General features: G+C 48.2%; 1 protein-coding gene across 7 annotated transcripts in view; it reads left to right on the forward strand.

Annotated features, from left to right (window-relative positions):
- Positions 1-26,289, forward strand: part of KCNAB2 (potassium voltage-gated channel subfamily A regulatory beta subunit 2) — a 106,070-nt gene that overhangs the window by 75,660 nt on the left and 4,121 nt on the right. For all 7 annotated transcript variants that reach the window (XM_074975683.1, XM_074975686.1, XM_074975685.1 and 4 more), the window contains 10 exons: positions 879-922; positions 3,816-3,853; positions 6,885-6,964; positions 13,438-13,482; positions 15,750-15,794; positions 15,880-15,923; positions 16,861-16,947; positions 22,774-22,859; positions 23,898-24,018; positions 25,335-25,429. In XM_074975683.1, coding sequence (XP_074831784.1) covers positions 879-922; positions 3,816-3,853; positions 6,885-6,964; positions 13,438-13,482; positions 15,750-15,794; positions 15,880-15,923; positions 16,861-16,947; positions 22,774-22,859; positions 23,898-24,018; positions 25,335-25,429 — 685 coding nt within the window. The remainder of the gene's footprint in view (positions 1-878; positions 923-3,815; positions 3,854-6,884; positions 6,965-13,437; positions 13,483-15,749; positions 15,795-15,879; positions 15,924-16,860; positions 16,948-22,773; positions 22,860-23,897; positions 24,019-25,334; positions 25,430-26,289) is intronic.

A 26,289-nucleotide genomic window follows, 5' to 3' on the forward strand; every position in this document is an offset into this window, starting at 1 on the left:
AGTAATAATGATAATAAATGATAAATGCACTCTGACTTTCAGCATTGTCACTTGATCAACTAACTATAAAGGCCGAATAGTCACACAGGCACCCCTAGAAAATCTAAACCACCCCCATAAAACTGGGGGGTTGGAGGCAGTGTTCCTTGCAAAATGAGCACTTGGGTGGCCGCCCAGGAGAAATTGATAAGCCGCCCAGCTGATTAGTAGAGAGCCCGCAGCGTATGTCTCTATTGGTAGTGCACATCTGTACATGCCTCAATGCGCAAAATAAAATTTGTTCTGCGCATGAATGAAAAAATGAAAGGAATTGAAAAAATTAGAAGGAACATTGGTTGGAATGGGGTGTAAGAAACTGGAAGAAACAGGATCAAGATATCTTCATTAAATTTTTACTGAAAATGTCTTCCAAGAACAGTGAATGCAAGGGATAAAAGTTATTTTTAATTCCTTTTATTTAAAAGTGGCTTCACTAGCATTGCCTTTTTTTGATGGTATGGAGGTCTCTCTTCCTCTAGCTATACATGTGTGTAAGCGTAGCTGCAGAACTTCCCTGTAGTGAAAACATTAGTTTTATGATCAGCAGTTTAGGAGGAGTGTTGCCAACGGCAGCTCCACCATAGTGCCTGGGGAATAGATCATACTCGTGATTCATTCAAAGACACAAGCTTAGCTAAACTCTTCCCATACACAGCGCTTTGTGTTGATTGGAGTGCAACTGAAGGGCACCAAAACCCCTGCCCTTTCTGTATGCTGTTTTGCATACTCATGTTTTGCACAGTATGGCATTGACTGAAGGGACAGGGATTGGTGATGCCCCACAGAGCTTTTGTACATCCTATTTCTGCTGTTGGTTAAAAGTTGTTTCTCTTTTTCAGAAATCTTGGGAAGTCAGGCTTGCGAGTGTCCTGCCTTGGCTTGGGTAAGTGACTCTTCTGCAGGCGCGTTCTTACCCATCTCCATTGTTCACTGATAAGCAATTGACTTGGTACTGATTTCTTTCCCTCCATGATTCAAACAAAAGACAGGACCCCCTGCCCAGCTAACGTGGAGATCACAGGTGCAAGGAGCCACACCTTTTGCATCCAAAGGGGTGATGTTCCATTGACTCCATGTAGTATTCAAAACAGAAGACCTGAAACCAGAGCCAGAATTTCCCTGCTTTGTTGCTGGTAACTGCTGGTTACAGAGGAACCAGATGTAACCACAGGTTTCTGTTCAGTCCTAAACCTTGGCCTCTGCCCCAGTAATCTCACCCTGACCCAGGGCCTTGCAGACCAACATGGTTACCAGGCTCTGATGTCCTCCTGTGCACTGTGTCCTCCATTGGTTTTCTGTGTTAAATTACGTGGCGGTTGCAGGTTTACTTGGGCTGCCGTAGTGGACAGGTTCACAAACAGGCATCCATTAGTGTCTGCTCCTTGAGGACACACTCTGTAAATGTATGTCAAAAGAAACACTTGTGCCTTTTGCTGCATATGGTTGTCAGAGCACTTTCATTTGGCACATGGCACATTTGAATTTGATTTGCCACCCCACAGTGAGGGCTGAGTACACAATCGGTGTAGAGCTAAGCCGTGACCTGAGATGGACATGTGGGCACTCTTGGGCTTTGTTGTGATGCATGAAGCAAGTCTGCCAGGTCAGGGTGGAGTTCTGCTCATTGGGCGCTTTTCATAGTGATATTGGGACCATCCAGCGTAACTGCTGTCATTTGGCTACTGCTCTTTGTGGGGAATGTCTGAGCAACAAAGGACTGAAGGGGTCACATCTACACTGCATACAGCAGATGGAGAATGTGTGTTTAGTCTCAGCTGTCTCCCCTTCCTTGCAAAGGGAGTGGTTAAATCTTTCAACGGAAGTGTCCTGTGTCCAAAGTGTTGATGAGCCCTGGAAGTTATGAATAAAAAGAAACCAGAGTATTAAACAATTGGACTAAAAATCAAACTTTCAGACAAAGCCTTTACCCCGGACTGATAACAAGCATCAGGAATCTCAGCCCAAAATGTTTTTTTCAGATTTAACAATGTCTGAAAAGAGGGGCATGAGACAGACGTGTTTTATCAGCCCTAACGATCGCATTGGTAGTACAGCACTCGATCTGTGAAAGGACACCTTCAATGCAAAATAGGTACTGCCCTCTCAGCACTTAGTGACCACAAAAACAATTGCTGATGTTCGGATTGACTGCAATGGACAAGATAAAATCTCCTTTTGTTTATGTGAAACAAGCGACAAGGCATTGTTCTCATTTCCTTATGACCACTTTGAGTCAGAGCTTCAACATTAATATACTTCAAGAACAATCCTCTCCAGACCTGTAGTTTTCAGAGTTTGTGCAATGTTCAGAATCAGCTCTAACTGACTAGATCTAGACAGTGTGATTTAGTGAGAATTGAATACTGCACCACGGGCAAGTGCAATGTACTTCTAGAGAATCTGGGTTTTCATTTTAACAGTGACTAACTTTCTAGACCTAGAGTTGCTCAGATCATATTCTAATGTGGAGTGCGTACAGCCAGTGTGCTCTTGACCTAAGACTTGTCTACCTGGGAACATTCAACCGGCATAAGTGTAGAGTCAAAGGACCCAGGTGATCAGCTTAAGGTTACAGGTTCATTCCCTCCTGCTATGTGCTTTACCACGTAAGCTAAAACCCAGCTGGCTCTCAACCAAGGCTGTAAAGCAGAGACTTTGCTTTTTCCTTGTTAGTGGTTTTAGCACTTTTGCAAGCCCCCACTTGAAAGTCTGACAGACCCAGGGCATCAGCAGGAGGGAATAAACCTGCCATCCTGGGGGCTAAAGCTGTGCGCTTTACAACATGAGCTAAAACCTAGCTGGCTCACAGCAGACACGTCACTTTTCCTTGTTAGTGGTTTTAGAGCTTTTGGGGTTATGTATGGGAATGTGTGAATTTAAACAGCTATAATTACACTTGTATAACCCCCCATGTGGACCCCTTTATTCTGGTAGGGGTCTTTTCCCAGCTTAGTTTGTCATTTGGGAAGAGGTTTAAGGTTTCAAAGTTGTTCTTTTTCAAGGACAGGTGTGGCCACATTGGGGGACTGTCCCTGTTTAACTGCACTGCATTACTGGACAAAAGTCTTGTGTAGACCAGCTCTAAGTCTCCAGCAGTGAATCTGTGGCTTCTCATTCATTCGCTACACTGCAACAGAGCTAAAACTGGCCAGTGTTCAGAAAGCTCTGGGCGACGACTGCGCAGAGCAGAACAGGAGAGGCAACAGTGCAGAGGGGAAAAGGCAAACAGATGAACTGTTACAGGTTCCTGGTCAGGCGATTCATGCTGCAATGTCAGGTGGTGGGGTCTACAAGCTGCTGGGCAGTGGATGAGTCACCTGTTCCACCTATGGGAGACTGGCTGGGAAGGGCAAGTAGGTGTTGTAAATGCCTGGCCAGGGCAGAAGTTCAGTGCTCCATCCCAGTTTAGTGAGAGGATCTGGCCTGGCAAGAAAGCACTGGAAAGCTCCAGCCGTGGGTATCCTTGATCATCCATTGGGATGAGAGGAAGAGACAGTCTCACCGGGCGAGAGAGAGGCTGTGAGGCCCTGCTTCACTCACCCACCCAAAGGCCCTGAGCAGGGGTATTTCACACCCCCAGAAGGCAGCACAGCGGGGCCACTGTGGGGCTGATAGGTAGCGCTGTGTTCCCCTGTGTCCCTGTTAGGGGCCTACAGATTATTTCCATCTGGAGCTCTCTTTCCCGTGTCTGTGGTGCCTTTCAGAACAGAGTTAAAATGATGTGTGCTTTGTACTTGTGTTGTCAGAATGAGTGTCATCCTTCTTTCCCTTTATAGGAACATGGGTGACCTTTGGAGGGCAGATTACAGATGAGGTAAGACTTATTCTCTGCTCCATAGTCAAAGATACAGTTCTTGTTTCAGACTCCTCTCCTTTTTCAATACAATTGTATTGAAAATCAGTCTCAGGAGACTCACTAATCAATTTTATTTTATTGTTTAAGTGAGTCATTTAAATACCATATACCAAAACCATTGTCATGGGAAATAGTCATAATGTGTAAAGATTCCATAATATTTACCAGTTTCCTCTACACAGATGCCAAAATAGTCATGTTTGTCTCACATTTCAACTTGTTTTTCAGTTTAGCAAGATTCATTTTTATGATGGCTAAAAGAAACAAAAATTATCCTTTCTTTGCTAATTATTCAGAGATCAGTACTTACTACTGAACAAATTATTTGCAGCAAAAAACTGGTTTGAATTTAATCTCTTCTTGGAAATTATTCACCAAATACTTTTCACAATTGTTCCAGCAGCAGTTTGCATATGAGCTGTTTGTTTTTTTATCTGCTATTCAGAGTTTGAGATGCATTGCTTAGTTTGATTGACGAGACAAGTCACATGGTAATCTTTCTGATGCCTGACTTCATAAGCATAAGTCAGAGATACAGTCTGTCATTGCTAAAACTTGTGGTGAAGAGTTCAAAATCTGGCTACAACAAATACTCTTAAATTTTCTACGAACACTCTGGTCTGTAAAGTGATTGGCTGTAGTATTTCTGGAAAGTGAATACAAAAGGCATGACAAACGCAGGTAAATTTTGTGAGAGTTTTGTTCAAGGGAACGTTCCCTGAAAACTTATACTGCTTTGGTAAATTGTGGTAGGATGTTGGGATATGCATCTTATGGGGATGGTGAAATTTTTGAGTCAGTTTTTGTTTCTGTGAAACCAGACTCTTTCAGCAGATAGTCAGTTTACCAGTAACTGTTCTGAAACACCTGGTGCAATTGTATTCTTGCCTGACAGTACCAATTAGGATGATACTTCATAGCCCCCAGTTCAGGACACCTTTCTCTTTCTGAAGTGCATGTGTACAACGCAATACTTACATCTTGTTCTTCCTGAGCCAACAGATGACAGCTCTAGTCTGAGCTACTGCCATGGAAATCAATTTTCTGAGCTCTGGAATAGAAAAATGGGAGGAGGAAAATAACATTGTAGTCTGTATCTGCAAAAACAATGAGAAGTCCTGTGGCACCTTATAGACTAACAGATTTGTTGGAGCATTAGCTTTCATGGGCAAAGATCTGCTTCATCAGATCATAGAATCCTAGAATCATAGACTCCTAGGGCTGGAAGGGACCTCAGGAGGTCATCTAGTCCAGCCCCCTGCTTCAAGGAGGATCAACCCCAACTAAGTCATCCCAGCCAGGACTTTGTCAAGCTGGGACTTAAAAACCTCTAGGCATGGAGATTCCACCACCTCTCTAGGCAACGCATTCCAGTGCTTCACCACCCTCCTGATGAAATAGTTTTTCCTCATATCCAGCCTACTCCTCTTCCTCTGTAACTTCAGACCATTGCTCCTTGTTTCACCATCTGTCACCACTGAGAACAGTTTCTCTCCATCCTCTTTAGAGCTCCCCTTCAGGAAGTTGAAGGCTGCTATTAAATCACCCCTCAGTTTTCTCTTCTGTAAATTAAACAAGCACAGATTCCTCAGCCTCTCCTCATAGGTCGTGTGCTCCAGCCCCTTAATCATTTTTGTTGTTCTGTGCTGAACCTGCTCCAGCACATTCACATCCTTTTTTTACTGGGGGACCCAAAACTGGACACAGTATTCCAGATGTGGCCTCAACAGTGCTGAATAGAGGGGAACAGCAACTTCTCTAGGTATTCTTGAAATGCTCCTCCTAATGCACCCTAATATGCCGTTAGCCTTCTTGGCTATCAGGGCACACTATTTACTCATATCCAGTCTTTCATTCACCATAACCCCTAGGTCCTTTTCCACTGTACTGCTGCTTAGTCAGTCGGTCCCCAGCCAATAACAATGCTTAGGATTCTTCCACCCCAGGTGCAGGACTCTATGCTTCTCCTTGTTGAACCGCATCAGATTTCTTTTGGCCCAATCCTCCAATTTATCCAGGTCACTCTGGATCCTATCTCTACCCTCCAACGTGTCTACCTCTCTCCCTAGCTTGATATCATCTGCAAACTTGCTGAGGGTACAATCCAGTCCCTCATCCAGGTCATTAATAAAGTAGTTGAACAACACCGGCCCCAGAATTGAGCCTTGGGGCACACCACTTGAAACCGACCGCCATCCAGATATTGAGCCACTGACCAGTACCTGTTGGGCCCTGACTGTCAAGCCAGTTTTCTATCCATCTTATAGCCCATGGATCCAATCCATATTTCCTTAACTTATGGGCAAGAATGTTGTGGGAGACTGTATCAAAAGCTTTGCTGAAGTCAAGGTATACCACATCCACTGACTTCCCCATGTCCACACAGCCTGTTACCCTATCAGAAAAACTAATCAGATCCATCAGGCACAACTTGACCTTGGTGAATCCATGTTGGCTACTTTTGATCACTTTCCCCTCTTCCAAATGCTCCAAAATGGATTCCTCGAGGGTCCCATCCATTGTTTTCCCAGGGACTGAGGTAAGGCTGATGGGTCTGTAGTTTCTTGGATTGTCCTTCTTTCCTGACGAAGTGGGTCTTTGCCCACGAAAGCTTATGCTCCCAAAAATCTGTTAGTCTATAAGGTGCCACAGAACTTCTCATTGTTAATGCAGTGTGTATTTGGGATTCCCTCTTCTCTATTCATAAGCTACTGAGTTTCTGCTGATAAGGAGGCAAACCTGCTATACTGAAAGCTGCAGTGTGTGGTTTGTGTGGTTTTGCTATGCGGTGATGCCTACCTTTTTAAAGTTGGTTACTTAAATTTAGGTATCTGAATAAGTAGATCACCCTCTTAGATGCCCAGCTTTAGGCAGCCAAATTTGTAGTGTTTGGCCTATGCATGTTATGGTGTATGGTGTTACAGGTATGTTGTATGGCTCCAGTGCTCATGTCAAGGGGTTTCATTTCATTACAAATGTTTCTTTGCAGATGGCAGAACAGCTGATGACTTTAGCCTATGACAATGGCATTAACCTGTTTGACACAGCAGAAGTCTATGCTGCTGGGAAGTAGGTACCTTCTACGTTTGTAACCGGGAGATGCAAGTAGAGTGTTTTGACAAAGGGATGATTGCTGTCAATATTCAGAATGACTCTTCCTCTGGGTGCCTGCTCTCAACCGTATCCCCAGTCGAGAGGCCTTTACTGTGTTACGTTGCCTCCAAAACTTTTTGGTTTGCTCAGGAGTTCTCAAAAATGCATGCCCTCCTGCAACCCCAATGCCTCCTGTTCTGGGGCTTTGCCTTGCGATCAAAAGAGGGCTAGATGAAATTCCCTTCAAAGGACCTTTGCTATGCCCCTTGCTCAGCTGGAGGGCTCACAGGGACCTGCCCAGTTGTGTTCTCACTCCCTGCCCTGCAAAAGTACACAGCAGGAGTGAGAGCTGGGTCTGACCTCTGAGGCTGGCCCATCAGTGCTTACTCATCATCCTTCAAGTAGCTTTGTTACAGAAGAGGCATTGTGTCTCTTAAAGATTTTCTCCCAGAACGATGATGTCCTTTCTGCACTCCTTTGCCAGCAGAAATCCAGGTGATTCTTTAGCTTTGGAAGTGCTCTTTGCAACAGGGCACAGAAGCTGCCTCTTTCCTGAAAAACCAGGTGTGTGTTTCTGTTGAGAAAGCAGCTCCAGGTGACGTCCCCGTGGGAGCAAGGCATGATCATTTTACCTCCACTTGCTGCATCAAGGTTACTGCCATGTTGTGAGGCAGAGGGTTGAACTCAGCTAAGTACGTTGAAGTAGAAACAGTGCTTCATCTCCTCTTGGGTTTGCCTTTGCACTGGCTCTCAAGCGCCTTCTGTGGCAGGCAGGGAAGACCATCTTAGAGCAGACAGGGAGTGTGAACACTCATCCCCCAAGCCCTAGCACTGTTCAGATAAGTGACAGGTTGCAGGTGGGTTGTCCCTGAATCCCTTGGCTCCATGCTAATTCTCGGTGCATGGCAATGGAGCGAGCTCTGGGGAGGAGTGCAGTGGAATACAGTGGGGATTCTCTTCATGGCTCTTGTGAGGGCAGCCAGGCATTTGTGGCTAAAGAGCCAAACAAAGCCTTTGTTTGCCCAACAGAACAGACAGCCGCTGGTGATGAGAAAAATTGCTTCAGAACTTAGTGGGCTGCAGTGCTGCTCCGGCCCGGGGAGTGCAGTGAATAAGGGGAGCAGCTGGGCTGTGTTTAGCCCCAGACTCTGTTCAGGGACAGGGCATAGTATGAGTTGGTCTGGGCAACAGTCGCTCCTGAGCCACAAATTTATCACAGCCTTTCTGTGTCCTGAAGGTAAATGAACATAGACCGCTTCCTTGCTACACTGCCTGCCTGGCTAGTCTCAGTAACCTCCTCTGGAATCTGGCCAGCGGGGTGCAGGGTCTCAGAAGAGGGGCACAGAGGAATACTTTGGGGAGGTAGTGGTTCAACTGCCATTTTCCATCAGCCCAGCTCAGCCCATGAATGAGTGTATTTTATTTCCATTTGTTTCAGCACGTTTGAAGCACTTAGCCCTGACACCAGGCGCTTTGGCAGTACAGAAACAGAGCAAACCTCAATTAAAAAACAAAAAAAAAACCAGTCCTCAAATATGTCTCATGTGGAGATCCCAGTTCTCCTTCAGAGAATTAGCTGCTCCCAAACCCTTGCCTGGGCCATGCGAGCTCACAAGGAACCCGGAGCAGGGGGAAGGGTCTGGGCTAATAAGGTGCAGGGGGCACCTGCTTTGAGGAGCTGGTGATTTGGCAGGCAGAGGTTTTCAAGAGATTAGAATTGTGTAAATTGATAGGAAATGGTTCATGGGCAGCATAAGTCTCACAGATGCCGACTTGACCAGCAATTACAGATGTGCACAGTGAGCAGCCAAGGTGAGGTTCTGCTGTGAACCCGGGGGCGGTGCATGAGCGCCAGCAGACTGGAGGGGCAGTCAGTAAATTACAAGCAGCAAAGCCTGTCTCCATTGTTAGAAAAATGTCCCCACCCACTGCTTACAGGAAGAGAAGTAGAAAAAACCAAGCCTGGGCAGTGTGCGGTGTTTGTGCCTGCTCACGCTAGGGTTCTGTGGCACTCGCTTGCACATTGCTAGCAGGGGGTCTGACTCCCTGTGTGTGCAGCTGGGCACAGCTTTTAGATAGGCTGGCATCTCTTCTGCCTTTGTGTGTGATATCTGGTTCAACGGGTCTAGCTGCACATAGCAGGGTGAATGGGGGGTTGGGCAGCCCTCTGTGCATCTAACAATATTTTTCTTGGTAAGTGGGTTTGTTTTTTTTTTTAATTAGAGAAAAAAATTACTGCTCAAGTGGAATGGCTCCCCTGCTACAGAAGAGCTAGGCCAAGTGGGCCCTTTTCTCACTTTATGACCACAAAGGAGTCCTGTGGTTTTCTTGTTTCCCTGTCAGCACACATCCTAGGGCTTACTGCTGTGAAAGCCCTTTGGGGCACTAACTCACTTGCAGAGTTTCTTTATGGGAAAAGGCAGCATGCTCTAAGAATGTTTGTATGTCTGGGACCAATGTTCCCTCCAGTCTTTTCCAGCCATGTGCAGAATGAACTTTGTTATGGGCACTGAAGCATGTGCCAATGTACACCACCAGGAGAAACCCAAACCTCAGTGTGGGCACTCTGCTAATCAGCTGGGTGGCATTGGTGTCTCTCCTGACTGGCAGCACAAGCACTCAGCTTTCAGGGAACACGCTTGTGAATGGGCTGTCGTAGGAGAAGCCAGGAGGTAGGTTGAGCAGCCATCAGGGAGACCTGATCTTATTTTTTCTCTTTATTTTTCTGATGAACTTTTCCAGTAAGTAGTATCCCCCTGTTCTGCACCAACACTAGCCCACGTCAGCGCAGTGATCTGCTGCTCACCAACCTTCCCACTCTTCTCCTCACATCCTTACGTGCCTGTGCACAGCTGAAATACTGTGAGCCCTTCAGGGCTGTGATGCATCTGCGGTGCATCCAGACAGCTCCTAGCACAGTGCATCCTAATCTCATTCCTGCATTTAAGCAATAGCAAGGGGTGAGCTGGGAGGAGAGCCAGTGATGAGAACCAAGCCAAGGCCTGATGCTGGATCCTCATGGGCAGAAACTGCAATCAATGCAGCTCTGTTCAGAATACCGCAGGGTGGAGAACAGGCTTGGCCCAGGGGTATTGCAGATAATAGAGAGTAAAACATAATGGGCAGTTAACGTATAGGAAGGCACATGAGAGTAGTATGGTGAAAATGGTATGCAGAGGTCCAGTGGTGTACCAGCGCTACTATCACTAGTGGTCTTATGTCAGCTGTGAATCTCTCATGAATCTCTCATGTGTCACCTACAGTGGGGGCTCATAACTGGGAGAGTGGTGAACAGACACTGGGCAACAGGACTGTCTCGCTATTTCCATGGTGAGAATTGGGCTGTTGTGCTCTAGCTAGAAGTGAGGTCCAAGTGTGGAAAACATGGTGAATCTCCATTCTTAGCTCATAGGGAGCATTGTTTAGTAAGTAAGTGTACATGGGAGCATTGGTGAAAGAGTCTCAGCGTGTCCTGGGCTGGGTATTAAACCTTGATGGCAGTGAATCAATTGGCACTATTGAGTGGACGCCTCCGTCACGGAACATTTTATTGGCTGTACAAAATTAAGGCCCTTGTGGTCTGTGTGTTCAGCGGCTCATCTTTGATTTTAGCCGGTTACACAACACAGAACACATCGGATGAAGCACTGCACATGGCTCTTCGTTTGAGTAATGATGAAGGGTCAGTTTTTTCCTGTCTGCTCCCAAAGAGGCATGATGACTTTGGGTCCAGAAATAACGGAGGCTCCAGAATGTAGCATCTAATAGGCTTCATGGAAAAAAAAAAATCTCTGGTTAAAAATTAAATTGGCCAAGCACAAAATATGCCTGATGCAGCCAGGAGCAAAGATCAGTTCAGTCGTGTTGATTGGTCCTAACAGCGTGCCTCTGAGTGCTGCACTGCCCGGGTGCAGATATCCACATGGCTCAGTAGGTGGCCTCCTCGCCTCTGGCCACACTGGAACTTGCAGTCCTATCAGCTGCTGGACCAGCAGTGCCAAGTAGGAATGAGCCACACAAATGAGTCCCCCTGTGATGATCAAGGCCATCTATTTATTTCAAAATAGAAATGTTGGAGGAGTTAGTCCCACAGCAGCATCTAAGCAACCTGCCCAAGTCAAAGAGTAGCAGGTCTGAGCAAAGCCTGCAGAACTGCCCCTGAAGGAAGGCAGTGCAGAGCGTGTCTGGGCTAAGAGTGGGTGACAGAGGGGTTCTGGGTGAAGGGAACAAGCAGTCCTTTGGCACCTTCAAAACCTAACAATTTTATTGGTTAGTTAATGAGCTTTCATGGATGAGACCTGCTTCTTCAGGTTTTGAATGAAGAGAAAATGTGTGTGTGTGTGTGTGTGTGTGTGTGTCTGTCTCTGACTTATGGCTATGCTCTTCCGTAACTCCTGTCTCTCTTGCTGGAGAACACACATGGAGTTCCACCCCCACATATCCTAGCCAGAGACCCTGCTTGCAAGCAACCTAAATCTTTTACCATTTTTCTCACCCTAAAGAAGAGGGGCCATTATGTGTCCTATTTTGTGACATGACATGTCTGCAATTATCAGCCCATGCCGTTAGGGAGCTGACCTCCCGTAACCTGAACACAGGTCACATTTTCACAGAATCACAGGGCTGGAAGGGACCTCAGGAGGTCATCTAGTCCAGTCCCCTGCTTCAAGCAGGATCAACCCCTACTAAGTCATCCCAGCCAGGACCTTGTCCAGCCGGGACTTAAAAACCTCAAGGGATGGAGAATCCACCACCTCTCTAGGCAACGCATTCCAATGCTTCACCACCCACCTGGTGAAGAAGTTTTTCCTAATATCTAACCTACACCTTTCCCTCTTCAACTTCTGACCATTACTCCTTGTTCTGCCATCTGACACCACTGAGAACAGTTTCTCACCCTCCGTTTTAGAGCTCCCCTTCAGGAAGTTGAAGGATGCTATTAGATCACCTCTAAGTCTTCTCTTCTGTAAACTAAACAAGCCCAAATCCCTCAGCCTATCCTCATAGGTCTTGTGCTCCAGACCCTTAATCATTTTTGTTGCCCTTCGCTGAACCTCCTCCAGCAAATCCACATCCTTTTTATACTGGGGGACCCAAAACAGGACACAGTATTCCAGATGTGGCCTCACCAGTGCCGAATAAAGAGGAATAACTTCTTCTCTAGATCTGCTTGAAATGCTCCTCCTAATGCACCCCAATATGCCGTTAGCTTTCTTGTCTACAAGGGCACAGTGTTTACTCATATCCAGCCTTTCATCCACCATAACCCCTAGGTCCCTTTCCATCATACTGCTGCTGAGCCAGTCGGTCCCCAGCCTGTAACCATGTTTGGGATTCTTCCGCCCCAGGTGCAGGACTCTACACTTCTCCTTATTGAACCCCATCAGATTTCTTTTGGCCCAGTCCTCCAATTTATCCAGGTCCCTCTGGATTCTCTCTCTACCCTCCAACGTATCTACCTCTCCCCCTAGTTTTGTGTCATCCGCAAACTTGATGAGGGTGCAACCCAGTCCCTCATCCAGGTCATTAATAAAGATGTTGAATAACACCGGCCCCAGGACCGAGCCTTGCGGCACACCGCTTGAAACAGACCGCCATCCAGATATCAAGCCATTGACCACTACCTGTTGGGCCCGACCAACAAGCCAGCTTTCTATCCATCTTATAGTCCAAGGATCCAATCCATATTTCCTTAACTTATGGACAAGAATGTTGTGGGAGACTGTATCTAAAGCCTTGCTGAAGTTAAGGTATATCACATCCACTGACTTCCGCATGTCCACAGAGCTTGTTACCTCGTCATTTTGTGCAGCCGTGCCCTCCCTTTGTCACTGATGGGCTCCATTTGTCAGTCCAAAAGAAGTTGAAGAGAGGGATGATATAACATTCAACCTTCAAGGTCAGTGGCTGACAAGCAACCCATAGGGTTGGGATCCATCAGTGAGGGACGCAAAGGGCCAGGTGACCCTCACAGGAGGATGTGGTTCAGGTAGATGGGGGTATTAATAAAGGTAATGCACATTGCGTTCTGGTCCCCTCCCTGTTGCTAAGATGTCTAACAAGCAATTAGAGAGCAGTTTTTATACATGGCAGCAGAGTGCAAAGGAAGGAGGAAATTACATTCCCTGTGGCTGTGATATTTTTATCTTTGCCCCTAACAAATGCCAAGAAAATTCAAGCTGTCACTTGATCCTGCACTCCAGAGCAAATGACTGAGCAAGGAGCAGTCCTTCCTGAGCACCCAATGATACCCCGTGGCATGGGGGTTGGAGGGACTAGCGTCTTTAACCTCAAGTTATCTTGCTGTCCTTGGTAACATTATAATGACAGGGCTTTGGAGTACATGGGATACCTCCACAGAGAGACAGTTTTCATGACTGAAATGATTTTGACCTAATTTCTGTCTAGTCTGATGAAATCATCATGTGTTTCTCTCCCTTTCGTTGCAGGGCTGAAGTTGTGTTGGGAAATATTATTAAGAAGAAAGGTTGGAGGTAATTTTATTCTTCCTCAGTCCATTTTAGCCCCTCCGTATTTCTTTTTTATACCCTGGGCAGTTTCACTGAACACCCCGTTTGATGTGGAAGAAAACAGATCAAAGGTTGCTAGCAAGGTGAAGAGTCACATTACTGTGATTTGCAGGGAGTGATGCCTTTGTGAGCAATACACTTGGGACACAGAGGCTGCAATCACCTCTCTGGTCCCCAGCAGTGATGGCTCCAGGGCAGAAGTGGGGCAGGGTAAGGTAATATTTTACTGCTGCTGCCTGTCTGGGGCTTGTTCCTGCAAATGTAGAGAGTTTCCGTCTTCTAGGTGATTGTATTGGCATTTAGTGATTACCCTGTTCTTTATGGCTGGTGTTCAGTCTTCTGGTAGCTCTGGGGCCCAAGGTGCATACCAGATTGAAGCAATACAAAGGTTTCTTAATCCCAGCGGTTCCCCCAGTAAATCTCCGTTCCTTTTCCTGATGGAGCTGTCCAGGGCTGCTCAGCCTGGCACCTCTCCCCTGTGCTGGCTGGGTCAGAGCAGAGTGGCCTTTTTTCGGGGAGATGTTTGAAATAATCTCCAGTTGCCAAAGCCCCCAGGAAGAGTAATTTCAAATACCAACTCGCTGCAGTTGTGCATGAATCATTAATCATAGTGAGATTGCCAGAAAGTCTATTTCCTTCCTTTCAGAATACCACAATTATGATCCCAGTCAGGGGTTAGCGGGTGTGTATTTCCCACTCAATTATTTATACTTGTCATCTTCTTCCACCGAGATTGTTTCTTTGCATTAATTACCATGTGACTATAGTTCTCAGCAACTAAAGTAATGGACTTACTAGCAAATCCCATGAGGAGCTCTCCTGTCAGTGCTCAGAGGCCAACTTTAGCACCCCATGTGCCAATCCACCATCCTCTTCTTTTCCCCGTGCCAAGGCTCTAAGCAGAGTGGTCCACGCCAGCTTTGAGATGCCACTTGAGCTGTTGGGGTGTTGGCTGAGTAGTCTGGTAGACTCTGTTACCCCACTGTCTCCGGGACTCTGCTGGCCTCTCTCACCTTGCACTCTGCTGTCCTGAAACAGTTCCTTATGGCGAAGGAGCAGACTGGCCAAAACACTGGAGCTGGAGCCTTTTGACAATTGCAGCCACACGCTGCATGTTCCATCGCCTGTGCGTGTTGTCACTTCTCCGCCCATCCAGGCTTGTCGTGCTTGGCAGGTGCCTCATTTCAAATGTTGGCAGCTTTTGCTGCAGATGCTTTGTCAGTACCTGTGTTTCACAGCCCTAAAGGAATGTGGACACAGTGTGCGTTGTGTCTGGGTTTAGCTGGTGTGGACACATTTAAGAGTCCAAACATTTTCATTCCAACGTGTGAATAAGGCCTTGTCTACACTTACTGGCGCCATCAGTCTACTTCAGCCACATAAACAGTGGCGCGGAGATCGACGTACCGCACTGCTTTGTGTGTGGTATGGTTGGTGGAAGCTGCTCTCTCATGGACACCAGCTATGCTTCTGCTCTGGGAGTTCTGGCATTGACTGGAGCGAACTCGGCAATCAAGTTATCAAGTGTCCAGCAGACACTATAAATCAGCCAGTGGATCGAACGCTGCAGCATCGATCCATCTCTTAGTGTAGACAAGATCGTAGTTGGAAGTGGGCCCAGCACAGCTGTTTCAGTAAGCTCACAGCAGTTGGAGCTGGTCACAGTGTCTCCTGTTTGTCACCCTGCTATGTTCTGCTAGGGAGCCTGGAAGCAGTGACTTTGGGCCACAGGGCCAACACCAGGCTGGGACTTCCCAAAGTGCTTCAAGGATTCCCAGCAGGTTTTGTACTCCTAAACACTGATTGTACACTTGGCAATCTCACCCTGTAGCCTCCTCTCTAGGACGCACCTCAGCTGGAGTGACCCTGGGGTCACCCCTGAGCTGTGTTGAGGAAGGGTGCTGATCACACAGCCAAGCAGAGCGCTAAGGGCCTGACTCTCCTCCTTTAGTGCTTGGATCAGTCAGCAGTAATTCCACTGTGAGGTCAACAGAATTATTCTGGTTGTGTCCCAACCTGACTCAGGGCAGGGCTGGGTTCTCAATCACCTGTCTGCCACAGGGCAGTGAGCTGGGGTGTGCTGTGGGCATTTGTGCCACTAGAAGCTGCAGGTGAGCCTCTCTTTGGGGATAGGTCTTGGAACAGGCACACAAAAGACCCCCGGGGTAGAAAAGAATGAGTGAGCCTTGGCTTGATCCATTTTACACAGTGACTTTCTGCTCTCTTTGCAGGCGTTCTAGCCTGGTCATAACTACCAAAATCTTCTGGGGAGGAAAGTAAGTAAAACTGGCTAATTTCATCCCCAGCTGCCGTTATCCTAGTGGTCCTGTGCATGGCTAAACTGGGCCTGTTGTTTTCCAGAGCAGAGACGGAAAGGGGGCTGTCCAGGAAGCACATCATAGAAGGTGAGAGAGAGCCCGTCTGCTGTAATCCTGCATAGGATATAGGATCCGTCCCATCAAGGCACTTGAGCACGTGCTGAACTTGAAGCCAATGAGCATCCGCGTGTAGCTCAGTGGAAGAACTCGTGTGCTTAACTTTAAGCTTGTGTGTGTGCGCGCGCACACGCGCGTGCGCTTTGCTGCATCGGGGCACATGTGCTGACCCTTTGTACTAAGGTGGGGAGATGTTCAGGGAACTGGGGGCCCTGAGCCATTCTGCATCAGAAAGAACAGGGCCATTGTTCAGGGCGCCCCCTCTTCTCTCACTGAGCCCGGCCCTTGGGCTGCTTCCACAGCTGCTTTTCCATGTCCCAGCCGCCGTCATACACCTGGGTGCTGCCCTTCCCAGGTGATGGGAAGGGCTCTGCAGATGGCTTGGCAGGTGCCAACAGCTGAGGCTGCTTTGAACAGGGACCCAGCTGGGGGTAGAGTTGGGGAGTGGCACCTGCTGCTGGTCGTTTATACCAATGAGCTGAATATTTCTCTGGAATTGTTATAAGTGTCACTCGACTTGCCTGGTGGCTGGCCCCAGTTTGTCAGGGGTTGGGTACATTTCAGTCTCACCACGACCGCCCTGGAATGGTTTTTATTCTGTTTATTGCTCCAAAAGAAATCCAGGGAGTGGCTGACTCTTTTGAAAGCCGGGACTGGGATGCCCTTCCCAAAGGAGCAGCATAGAGGTGGGGCATGGCTGCAAGTCACAGTGCACTTGAATGCCCTGGGATAGCTCTCAGCAAAGCTGTGACCCCTCGGCCTCAGGGTGCCACCTCAGGAGCGCTGGTGTGGATCTTCTGAGCCTGCTTTTGCTGTGAGCTCGCACGTTCCCATTCGCATGAAAGAAGCAGGGTGCTCAGTAGGGAATGTGCCTGATGGCTGTTTGTCATTGTCTGTACCTCGCCAGGTCTGAAGGCTTCTCTGGAACGGCTGCAGCTGGAGTACGTGGATGTTGTGTTTGCAAACAGGCCAGATCCAAACACACCCATGGAAGGTATGTTCTGCCATCAGCTTCTCCCTCCAAGCCTGTTCCTGTGCCAGGCACTGGTTAGCAGGCAGCTGAGGTTGCCGGATTAGCAACGCTCTTGCTGTTTGTGCCCATAAGTAGGGAGCGACTTCTAAAGAGTGCAGTGCTGGCCCTGGGCCACCGCATCCAGTTGACTTCGTTTTCAGAAGAGCTTTTTCTCTCCCCTTGCAAAGTGCAATACAGGGGCACCAGTCCAAGAGCTACTCAGGGAACATGCTCCTGGCTCCATGTCATGGTTAGGCTTCCTGAGCCTGAGTGAGCGTTGGACATGGTACCCAGCAGAGCTCAGAGGGCTAATGAGATGCTGTCCTTGGCCTTCTGGGGTTTGAGCTGCCGGCTGAATGGGCACATGCTTCTCTCTCCCTTGCCTCCCTTTTCGTCCTGTGCTTGCCTACCACAAAAGAGCCCTGGTCCATGCCCGGGACACCTAGGTTCTAGGACAATACCAGTAATAAGTTTCCTATCATTATAATCTCTCAAGCTGCTGTGCCAGCAGTTTGTGACAAATGCTACAGCTCTGCCTTTTCACGCTTCCTGTCCCATGTCTGGCTTACGTGCTCACCTTCTCCAAAGGAGCTGTTCATTCCTCACGTCTGACTAGTCAAACCAGGTCTGAATTCTTCCACTGAACTTAACTTTTAGTCTTTTGAGTGTCTTAATCATGATTTTGGTGACAGGGTGTTAGTTGCAGTGTGTGCTCCATTATGTAGCAGTTATTTCCTGTGTTAACGTGTTCAGCATATGTAAACAAACCAACCAGGAATCTCTTGCAACATCAGTTCCCCTCCACCCCTTTGCTGGAATGGTGCTTTGCTAGGGGGTTGCTCTTCCTCCAGTCCCGTCCCCTTTTGCCGTGCCGTTCGTTGTAATGTGCCAGCAGCTGTAAACTCTGGTCTCTTTAAATCTTTCTTTTATCACCAGGGGACCCATTTAGTTCTTCCAAGTCAAGAACATTCATCATAGAAGGTACATCGTACCCGCAGCCCGAATATCGACTTCTGTGTCCAAACAGCATTTTATGGGACAGATTCTGTATTGTTTATTTACACTATTTCCTTCCTCCAATGGCAAACTTCTCCATAAAATGCACAAAGGAAAACAAACAAAAAACCCACTTGCCTTTGAGAACATCTTGCAAGTAAAAAGCAAAAAAGCAAAATAGTTTAGTTCCTCTCTTCTCTCGATTCATGTCATTTCATCCTTTTGTTCCTTTCCTTTGTTCAGTGCATGATGTGCTATTTCCTGTTATGCTTGTCTGTATGAGAGGAGGTCCCCTCCACTCAAAATGTTGCCTTAACACCTAATTCATTGGTTCGTTCAGATAACGTGGTACCTGTTCCTAACATGCTTGTGATGTTGGAGGAGAGCAGGTCAGGGATCAGGGTGAACAAATCAGTAGTCCGGGAGAACAAGTAGGTTATAGTGTTCCTCATGTGGCGGTTTTAAAGTCCACAAGACTGTTCACTTTAAAGCTCCTGGTGTGTTTTGAATGCTGAAAAGTTGGCATTAGCATCAGAAAATACAGTTGTCTGGTAAATTGAATGAATTGGCTACCAAAGTTGTTTCAGTTACTAACTAGACTGTGTTACGCTGATTTCTTCACCCCTTTTAATGTGCCTGGTCTTGCATAAAGAATGTGGTTGGATTTTTTTTTTAAATGGGTGTGTACTAGGGTTGGGCAAAATTGTGTAACTGAGCTCCACATGGTGGCAAATTTTGAGCAAAGGCTACATTAAAATTGAGGGGCAGCATTTTCAGCCCTGTTCGGAGTCAGATTTCCACACTGTGTTGGAATCAAAACGCTAATAGACTGGTGTGAATCTATAACTAGCCAACAAACTTTTACAGCCCCAGCTCTGAATACTTAAAGTAGGTACAAAGCATTCTGTCATCCGTCTCCTTGTCATTATCGGGCACCTGCTGTCGTTTCCCTACAGTATTTTTTTTAATATGGTTATTCAAGCATTGGTGTCTGGAACTTGGGAAATAAGTCTCCCGTCTCCCTGCCAGTGGGATTTTTCTAAATTAAAGGGGCACATGGAAATGACCAAATGTGACACCAGCTGAATGCAAAATGTACCTATTCCTGAAACAAAAAATGCCCATTTTGCCCATCTCTGACAGTTGTTGCTCTTTCTGCTTATAATGAGCTATTCTGCCTCCTTGTGATGGTTTGTGATCTTGTGAAAAATACACTACCAACCTTCCAGATTTTATTTCTATGGAAAACTTGAGTTTGCACAGGCCCCGTGCTTAGCTAACTGTCATGCTGCGTCAGTGCATGGGAAGGACACGTGGAGCCTGGTGTGACTTTTTTCCTTTTCGCTTCTCTCCTTGGCATGAGCTTATGCCTTGGCTTCCAACTCAGCCTGCATGGTTTGGACTTGGCTGGAAAGCCTGGACAGGGACTCCAACAGTGTTTCTAAAAAATAAAAGAAAGCAACACAACAGGGCAGCTGCCATTTGTTTGCTTAACTTCTGTAAGTCAATACATTCCCGTGGTAACTGGCAGGCACTCTGGCACTTTTCATTTGTTTAATGTAAGTGAAGAGAAACAGAATTTAAGGGGTCCTGGTTTTTGCTAACATGTTCCCATAAATGTGCATAGCGGGTCAAGCTGCGTGAGCTCTGTAGAGTGGAGACTTTATCTTTGATTTACCTATAGTCAAACGAGACCAAGAGGGAGATTGTGGAGAAGGGCAAAGGGGCAGATTGGGGCTGTTTGTGTTTGTGACTCTGTCTCTTTGGGGGTAGGAAGGGTTTTCTTTAAATGCTCCTGACCTGTGGCAGTCTGAGAGGAGGTGACCTCTTCAGCCCCATTGAGTTAATGGCAAAACTCCCCTGGACTTCAGTGAGGCTTTGTCCACACTAGGACAGGAAGTCTATTGCAGAAATACAATTCCAGCTACAGCAACTGCTTGGCTAGAACCAGCTTATCTGCAATTGACTTACCTGGCCTCCTCACTAAGGAAGGTGGATGGCAAGTTTCTCCCAGTGACCTCACGGGGAGGTACCCCCGGTAGCATTTCTCACATCCCTGTAAGGTCTGTGAAATCAACCCCAGAAGATGGACTCTGAGCAGGTCAGTCTTCCGGGTAATGTAGACGTGGCCTAAGGTCAAGATTTCATTCCCTGTGTCTTGGCATGGAGGATTCCTGTACCCCTGCCAGGATGGAGACACCAGCTACTTGGACTGGGTGCCCAAGTGGGGTTTGCTGCGGACAGCTTGGAGGCCGACCCAGTGCCCATTAGATGGAGACGTGTACGTGGTCTTTGCAGGAATTGTTTGAGTTTAGCAACCATCTCTTGAGCTCTGGACATTCTGACGTTCCTCCTCCTGCTGCTGCTGTATGCTCAGAATTCCCTAATGATCCCTTCCTGCGAGCTGGCGCACCCCTTGCTGGGTCTCAGCCCAGGAATGAAACTCTTTTGAAACGTATCCTCCCGGTTTTCAGTATTTTAACTCTGCTGAGTGGCAACGTCTAAAGCAGCTGCCGCCAGGATGGGAGAGGAAGGTTTTAAGCAACACAGGGCTGACGCAGCGATAAGAGCTAGTTGGATGATGTTACACCAAACCGAGAGCTCACTACTGGGCATGCTCGGGCAGCAGCTACTAACCTTGCTGAATGAAGCCATGGCCTCGTGGAGCTCCGCCCCCCCTTGTGACATCACAAACATACCTTGGGGATCATTGCATCATGCTCCAAGCGGAGGGCTGCAATCTGCAGGCTGCAGCTCCAGGTGGTCATGGAGGGCGGGCCAGGGAATTGCATGTTCTAACCTCTGCACCTTTCTCAAGCCTTTTACACTAAGAAAAATCCCAGCTGCTGCGGGCCAGCATCAGCAATAGCACAGCGCACCCTTTGCTGAACAGTGTGACTCTGAGTCTAATCAAGGACAAAGCATCTTTGCACCAGTCCAGTTTCTGGTTGTGCCAGCTGGAGACACCAGAGCTGATTCTCACATGTGTAGAATATGGGCAGGTGGCCGCTGCCACTGCAGCCACTGCCTTTAAAACTCAGGCTCCAGCTGCCTCAAAGCACCCCCAATCAGTAGCTGTTGAAAACACTGGAGCTAGTTGACTGGGGAGCCCTGGGGGTTGCATTCCCAGTCTCTTTTGGTGGTGGTAGTATTCCAGCATGTTTAGCGTTACTGTTAGACAAACCCACAGCGTTGTCTGCCTCCCACCTTGGGACAGATAGAAGACAGGGATACACGCACACCGGTCTTTTGTCCGAGTGTGCAGGTGCATGTTATAGCTTCTCTCAGGTTGATGTTGTCAGAGCATCCATGGATTGTTTTTAGAAACACTTGTTTGCAATCTTTCCTTTTATACCGCAACATTTGCAACCAACCTTGCAAGCACTGTATTAGAGCTGCCTTTTCTAGAGATCCCTGCTGAAACCACCACATACATTAGTGCCTTTGTTAAATACAGGGTCAGCCCAGCAAACATCACTGTGATAACTCCCCAGAGAGAAAAGCCTGAACATTAGCTGAGCAATTGATGCAATGTGAACCAGGGGGCCAAACTAACTTAATGGGTTCCTACAATCAGTTGCAATGTTTGCTTTAAAAGGGCAGAATTTATCTTCTTTTTCTAATGAGGAATTTTTCTTATTTGTAATAATCTCTGGAGTTGACAGCAGCTTAACTGTAAGCACAAAACTGGAGATATGAGGGGTTTTTACTGTCCTTAACATTCCTCAGTCCCAGCTCCTCCCGCATTCCTGAGTCTCCAAAATCTTCTGATTGCAGATGCTTGGGTGGAATTTGAACACCTCTCTCACGGCACAAGGAGTGCTGACTTGACTTGGGAGTTTGATTCATAAATCTCAGTGCAGCTGAGCAATGGTGAATATATGTCCAGAAGCAAAACTGAAAGGTGCTAAAAACTGCACAAGCATTGTGATGTTTCCAGATCCCTCGCCCAACCCCCTCTCCTCATACAAAGATGCCAGCACTGCTCCCCAAGGAAACTGGTCTCCCAGAAGCATTCCTACGGTTTTTTGTTGTGGGTTTTTTAATGTCTCCCCACGTGTGACCGCTCTTCCATAATGGTCCATGTGATCTGGTTTTCCTCTGTTTATCTGGAAACCCAGTCTTCAGGTCTGTGTTTTGTAGGACCTTGAAGAGGTGGGTTTTTTTCCCCCACATGTGGGTGCAGTATATCCTGTGTTTCCTATCTGTCCCCAGCTCCCATCTCAAAGGAGAGCGTGAACATCTGTGAAGTTGGATATTGTTTTCTACCACTCTGTACTGCATTTCGCTCATTTGATTGTGACCTCATTACGTTTCACTGGTCCTTTGCAGATGGTTCTTTTTCTCTAAGCCAATACTGTTATTCCGCCAAAAAGCAACTAACTAAATAAAGCTCCACTCTCATGGCATCAGAACTTACATTCCTCTGTTTCTTCTCCCTGTCATTTTGGCCCTTGTGGCCATACCAAGGTCACGTTCCATCCCAAGTTCTGGCGGCTGTTGGTTGGTTTGTTTTTATTTTTTGCATTCAATTATTCTTTATAGATTTGGACAAGTGATAAATACAGGGCAATGGCTTCACGAGCAGTCTCTCTCGTGGGTTGGCTTCTGTTCATTTGTTTCTGTTTCTTAACTTCCTGGTAAAACTCCTGTCTCCAAGTTGGAAGTCTGGAAGTACACTGCTTGCAAGATGTCTGTGCAGTCAGAGCCCCCCCTTTCCCTTTGGTGTCCTCGCCTTTATTTACTGAATAGCCCGTGCTCTGCGTGCCAGGCTAACATCTGCCCTCCTCGCCTTCCCTTCCTTTGTAACAGAGACGGTGCGAGCCATGACCCATGTCATCAACCAAGGAATGGCTATGTACTGGGGAACGTCGCGCTGGAGCTCCATGGAGATCATGGTATGTGTGCGTGTGGGTGTGTAAGACATGCCGTAAATAGGTGACAGGAGCTCCCCAGTGCTGAGCAGGCGGCAGTTGCTCGGGCAGTGTGCCTCTCGGCGGGGTCGGGGGGAAAGAGCTGTGCTGATGGAGATTTAATTAGACAAGAGCTGTCGGGAGCCGACTGCTTCCTGTCATATTCTTGCTGTAATGATTTTTAGCTCGGATTGGGTGTCTCATTAGCATGCGTCAGGCTGCACACCATGAGGGGAAAGGGCTTCCTGGCCGGGAAGGGCAGTAAACTCAGGCAGCACAAGAATGGCTTTGGTGTGAACACGTGTTGGAGTTAGTGAAGACACCTGAGCAGATTGTCCCTGTTCTTGCTGGTCACATGAACCCACAGCTCCCTCATTTTCCCCCATTGTCTCTCTCGCTGTCATGAGCCGCTTCCATGAGCGACTTCCCCCTCAGGCCCATCCCTGCTCAGCGTGGTTTGCTGGCTCAATCTGCTTCAACTTTTGGGGGAATGGACATGATTTCTCAGTCCTTCGACTTGCAGCTCTCCAGGCATCACCTTTCCTTCTCAATGGACCGTCTCCCTGGTAACGTGCCATTGCAAACATGGCGGCCGGCACAGAGTTCTGTCTTCAAGGCTGCACCTCAGGAGCCCTGGGGGCAAATCTGGTTCGATTTTGACTGGTGGTGCAGTGGCAATGTGGGAATTAGGGTGCGTCTTGTTTACGGCTCAGTGCACACACACAACCAGAGCACCACTCCCCCAGACCTCTCAGGCGGGGCCTGGCTTATGACTTTCCCATGGGGCTGGGCCCTCCAGTCCCAGCTTTTGTCCAGCAAGGCCCCTGGGTCCCCGTCAGCTGTGGGAACAAATTAGTTCTGTTTCTGCACTGGTCACTCTTTCCATGTTCCTAAGTTACTCTTCGCCCCTCCCCGAAAGCCCCAGACCCCTGCCACGGGGACGATCAGGAGGCCTCACCTGCTCCCAGAGGAGCACAGGGCCCATGGGATGATGCTGATTTGCATGTCTGTCTGTGCTTGCAGGAAGCATACTCGGTGGCCCGGCAGTTCAACCTGATCCCGCCCATTTGCGAGCAAGCCGAGTACCACATGTTCCAGAGGGAGAAGGTGGAGGTGCAGCTCCCCGAGCTCTTTCACAAGATAGGTACAAGTCCCTTGAGCCGTTTGTGCGCTCTGAGGTGGGCGGAGACATGGCTGAGCACTCCCAGGGGAGGGAGCAGGAATTGAAGAGCTCAGTCCTGTGATGAAGGGCCTGTCTGTAGGTAACTCTGATGCTTGTCCAGCCCTTGGCTTTGGCATCCAGGATCACCTTTTGCAGAGGAGCATTAATCTGGCAACAGGCCTGGTTCCCCATGGGGATGGCGGGGGGGCGGCCCGGGGGCATTGCTCATGTGTCAGGTGTCCAAATTGCTATCCAGAGAGAGACCCAAGCCATGCATCTCACCCATGCCTGGCTGTGAACTTCATGGAGGTTGGGCACGTGCATCAGGGTGAGTGGGCTACGGAATGGCTCTCCTTTCCATCGGCCTTCAGGAGCTCGGCCAAACTTAACCTTTAGGGACATCTGCAGGCTTGCAAAGGGAGCAGGCCCTTCCTGGGGCTTTGTCAGCTCCTCCTACGCTCTGTCAAGGTGGGACAGGAGAGCGGGGATAGTGGGTGTTCTCATTTGGTGACCGAGCTGAAAACATCCAGACACAAAGTGAATCCTAAACCCTGACTGGAGGGATTGATTGATTGTTCAATTAGTTCTTCTGGAAACTGAAAAGATTTAATTTGGGCGGAACAGGTTTTCAACGCCTTTTTCTGAATGAAATGTTGAAACATTTTGTGTTTGGAAACCACCAAAACAACCTGCTGGCTTTTCAGAAGGTTTCTCCCTCCCAGTTTGGGTGGCCCAAACTACTTGCTGAATTCGCCCCAACTTCACAAGTACTCCTGGGGACCCCAAAACTCCCTCCCTGCCCCGCTGCAGCCCACATGCTGCCTTGGGGGCCCTGCTGCTGGTTCCCAGGGAGCAGTCTGGAGTGGCCCAGCCCAGTACTCAGAATGCAGTCCTACCTGCTCTCTGGGGAACATGCTTATGAGTAACCAGAGCTGACTGTGTGTCCTGTCAGTGCCTACGACATGCCACGTCAGCACGAGACTTCACAGGAACCTTGTCCACATTGCTCCCATGGGGTTGTGGGCTTTGTTCTTTACAATTTTTGGTACATTTTAAATGTATTCTGTTTTTTTTAAAATGCATAAATGTGGGGAAACTATCACCATTTGGGGGTTAATAAACTGCAGCAGCCACATCAGATCAGTTTGTCACCACAGAGTCATGCCTGGCCCAGCCTCTCTGCCCCAAGAGATGCTAAAAACAGGAACAAAGCCAGTCCATAGCAGTGTGTGCGACTGGTGGGCCCCCAGGTGGCAGCAGGAACTTGCAGATCTCTCAGTAAAGGGTCCATTTCACAGGGGTCGGCGCCATGACCTGGTCTCCCCTGGCTTGCGGAATCATTTCTGGAAAATACGATGGTGGAATTCCTCCTTACTCTAGAGCCTCGCTGAAGGTGAGGGAGGAACTGCAGCGTGCTGGTGGGTTGGGGCTAACATGGGAGGGAGCCCTGGGTGGAACCGTCTCTGCCTCACTCCTTGCATCTGCTATGCAACCTGCAGCCAGCGTGGGCTTTGGTCTGTCGTTTCCTAGGACACAGTCCGTTTGCTTGAGGCTAGTTCTGTTTCAGCGTCATGGGGGGTGGGGCAGCTGAAGGAGGCGTTTCTTGTGAGCAGCACTACTCCACGTTCAAGGAGGCAAACCACACAATTCCCCTGCCCCTTTTTACTTCGAGTTTCCTATTTTAATGAATTCTGTGCCTGCGTGAATGAGAGTGTTGTCAGCCAGGGTCTGCCTTTCATAGCCTGCTGCTGCAAAGGCGACTTTAACCTGCCTACGGTATCGCAGCTGGGAGACCTCACGCATTCTGGTTTTGTGCTAAGCACTCCTGTTGCAGGGACCTCTGTGCTACAACTCTGCTTCGCTTCAGGTTTGTTTATAAGCCGCTTGGTTTGGGGAGCTGCCCGGAGTCTTCGACGTCTGGGTGTGACAGGCCCAGATATTTCTGGGAAGTCCCTTGGCTGTGTGCCTGAGCACTAGTATCACAGCCCCATTCAGAGCTGACAGGGCGGAGGCAGCAGTAAGGTTTATTGTGGGTGGCCTGAAATCAAATGGGGCTGGCGCAGGGGGGTTTCCAAGTCTTCAGGGAGTGCACATTGGCCAAGGCCCCAGTGCAGCTCCCTCTGACAGCAGAAGCACCTCTCCATTGCTGTCAGTGGGAGCCCCAGAGAGTGCTGGCATGTACTTCATCAGTCTGCATCCCCAGCCAGTTATGCCCCCTCTGTGGAAGCTGGCTGGTGGGAAGACAGGTGCTAA

This window comes from Carettochelys insculpta, chromosome 23 (assembly GCF_033958435.1).
Source record: "Carettochelys insculpta isolate YL-2023 chromosome 23, ASM3395843v1, whole genome shotgun sequence".
NCBI classification, from domain to species: Eukaryota; Metazoa; Chordata; order Testudines; family Carettochelyidae; genus Carettochelys; species Carettochelys insculpta.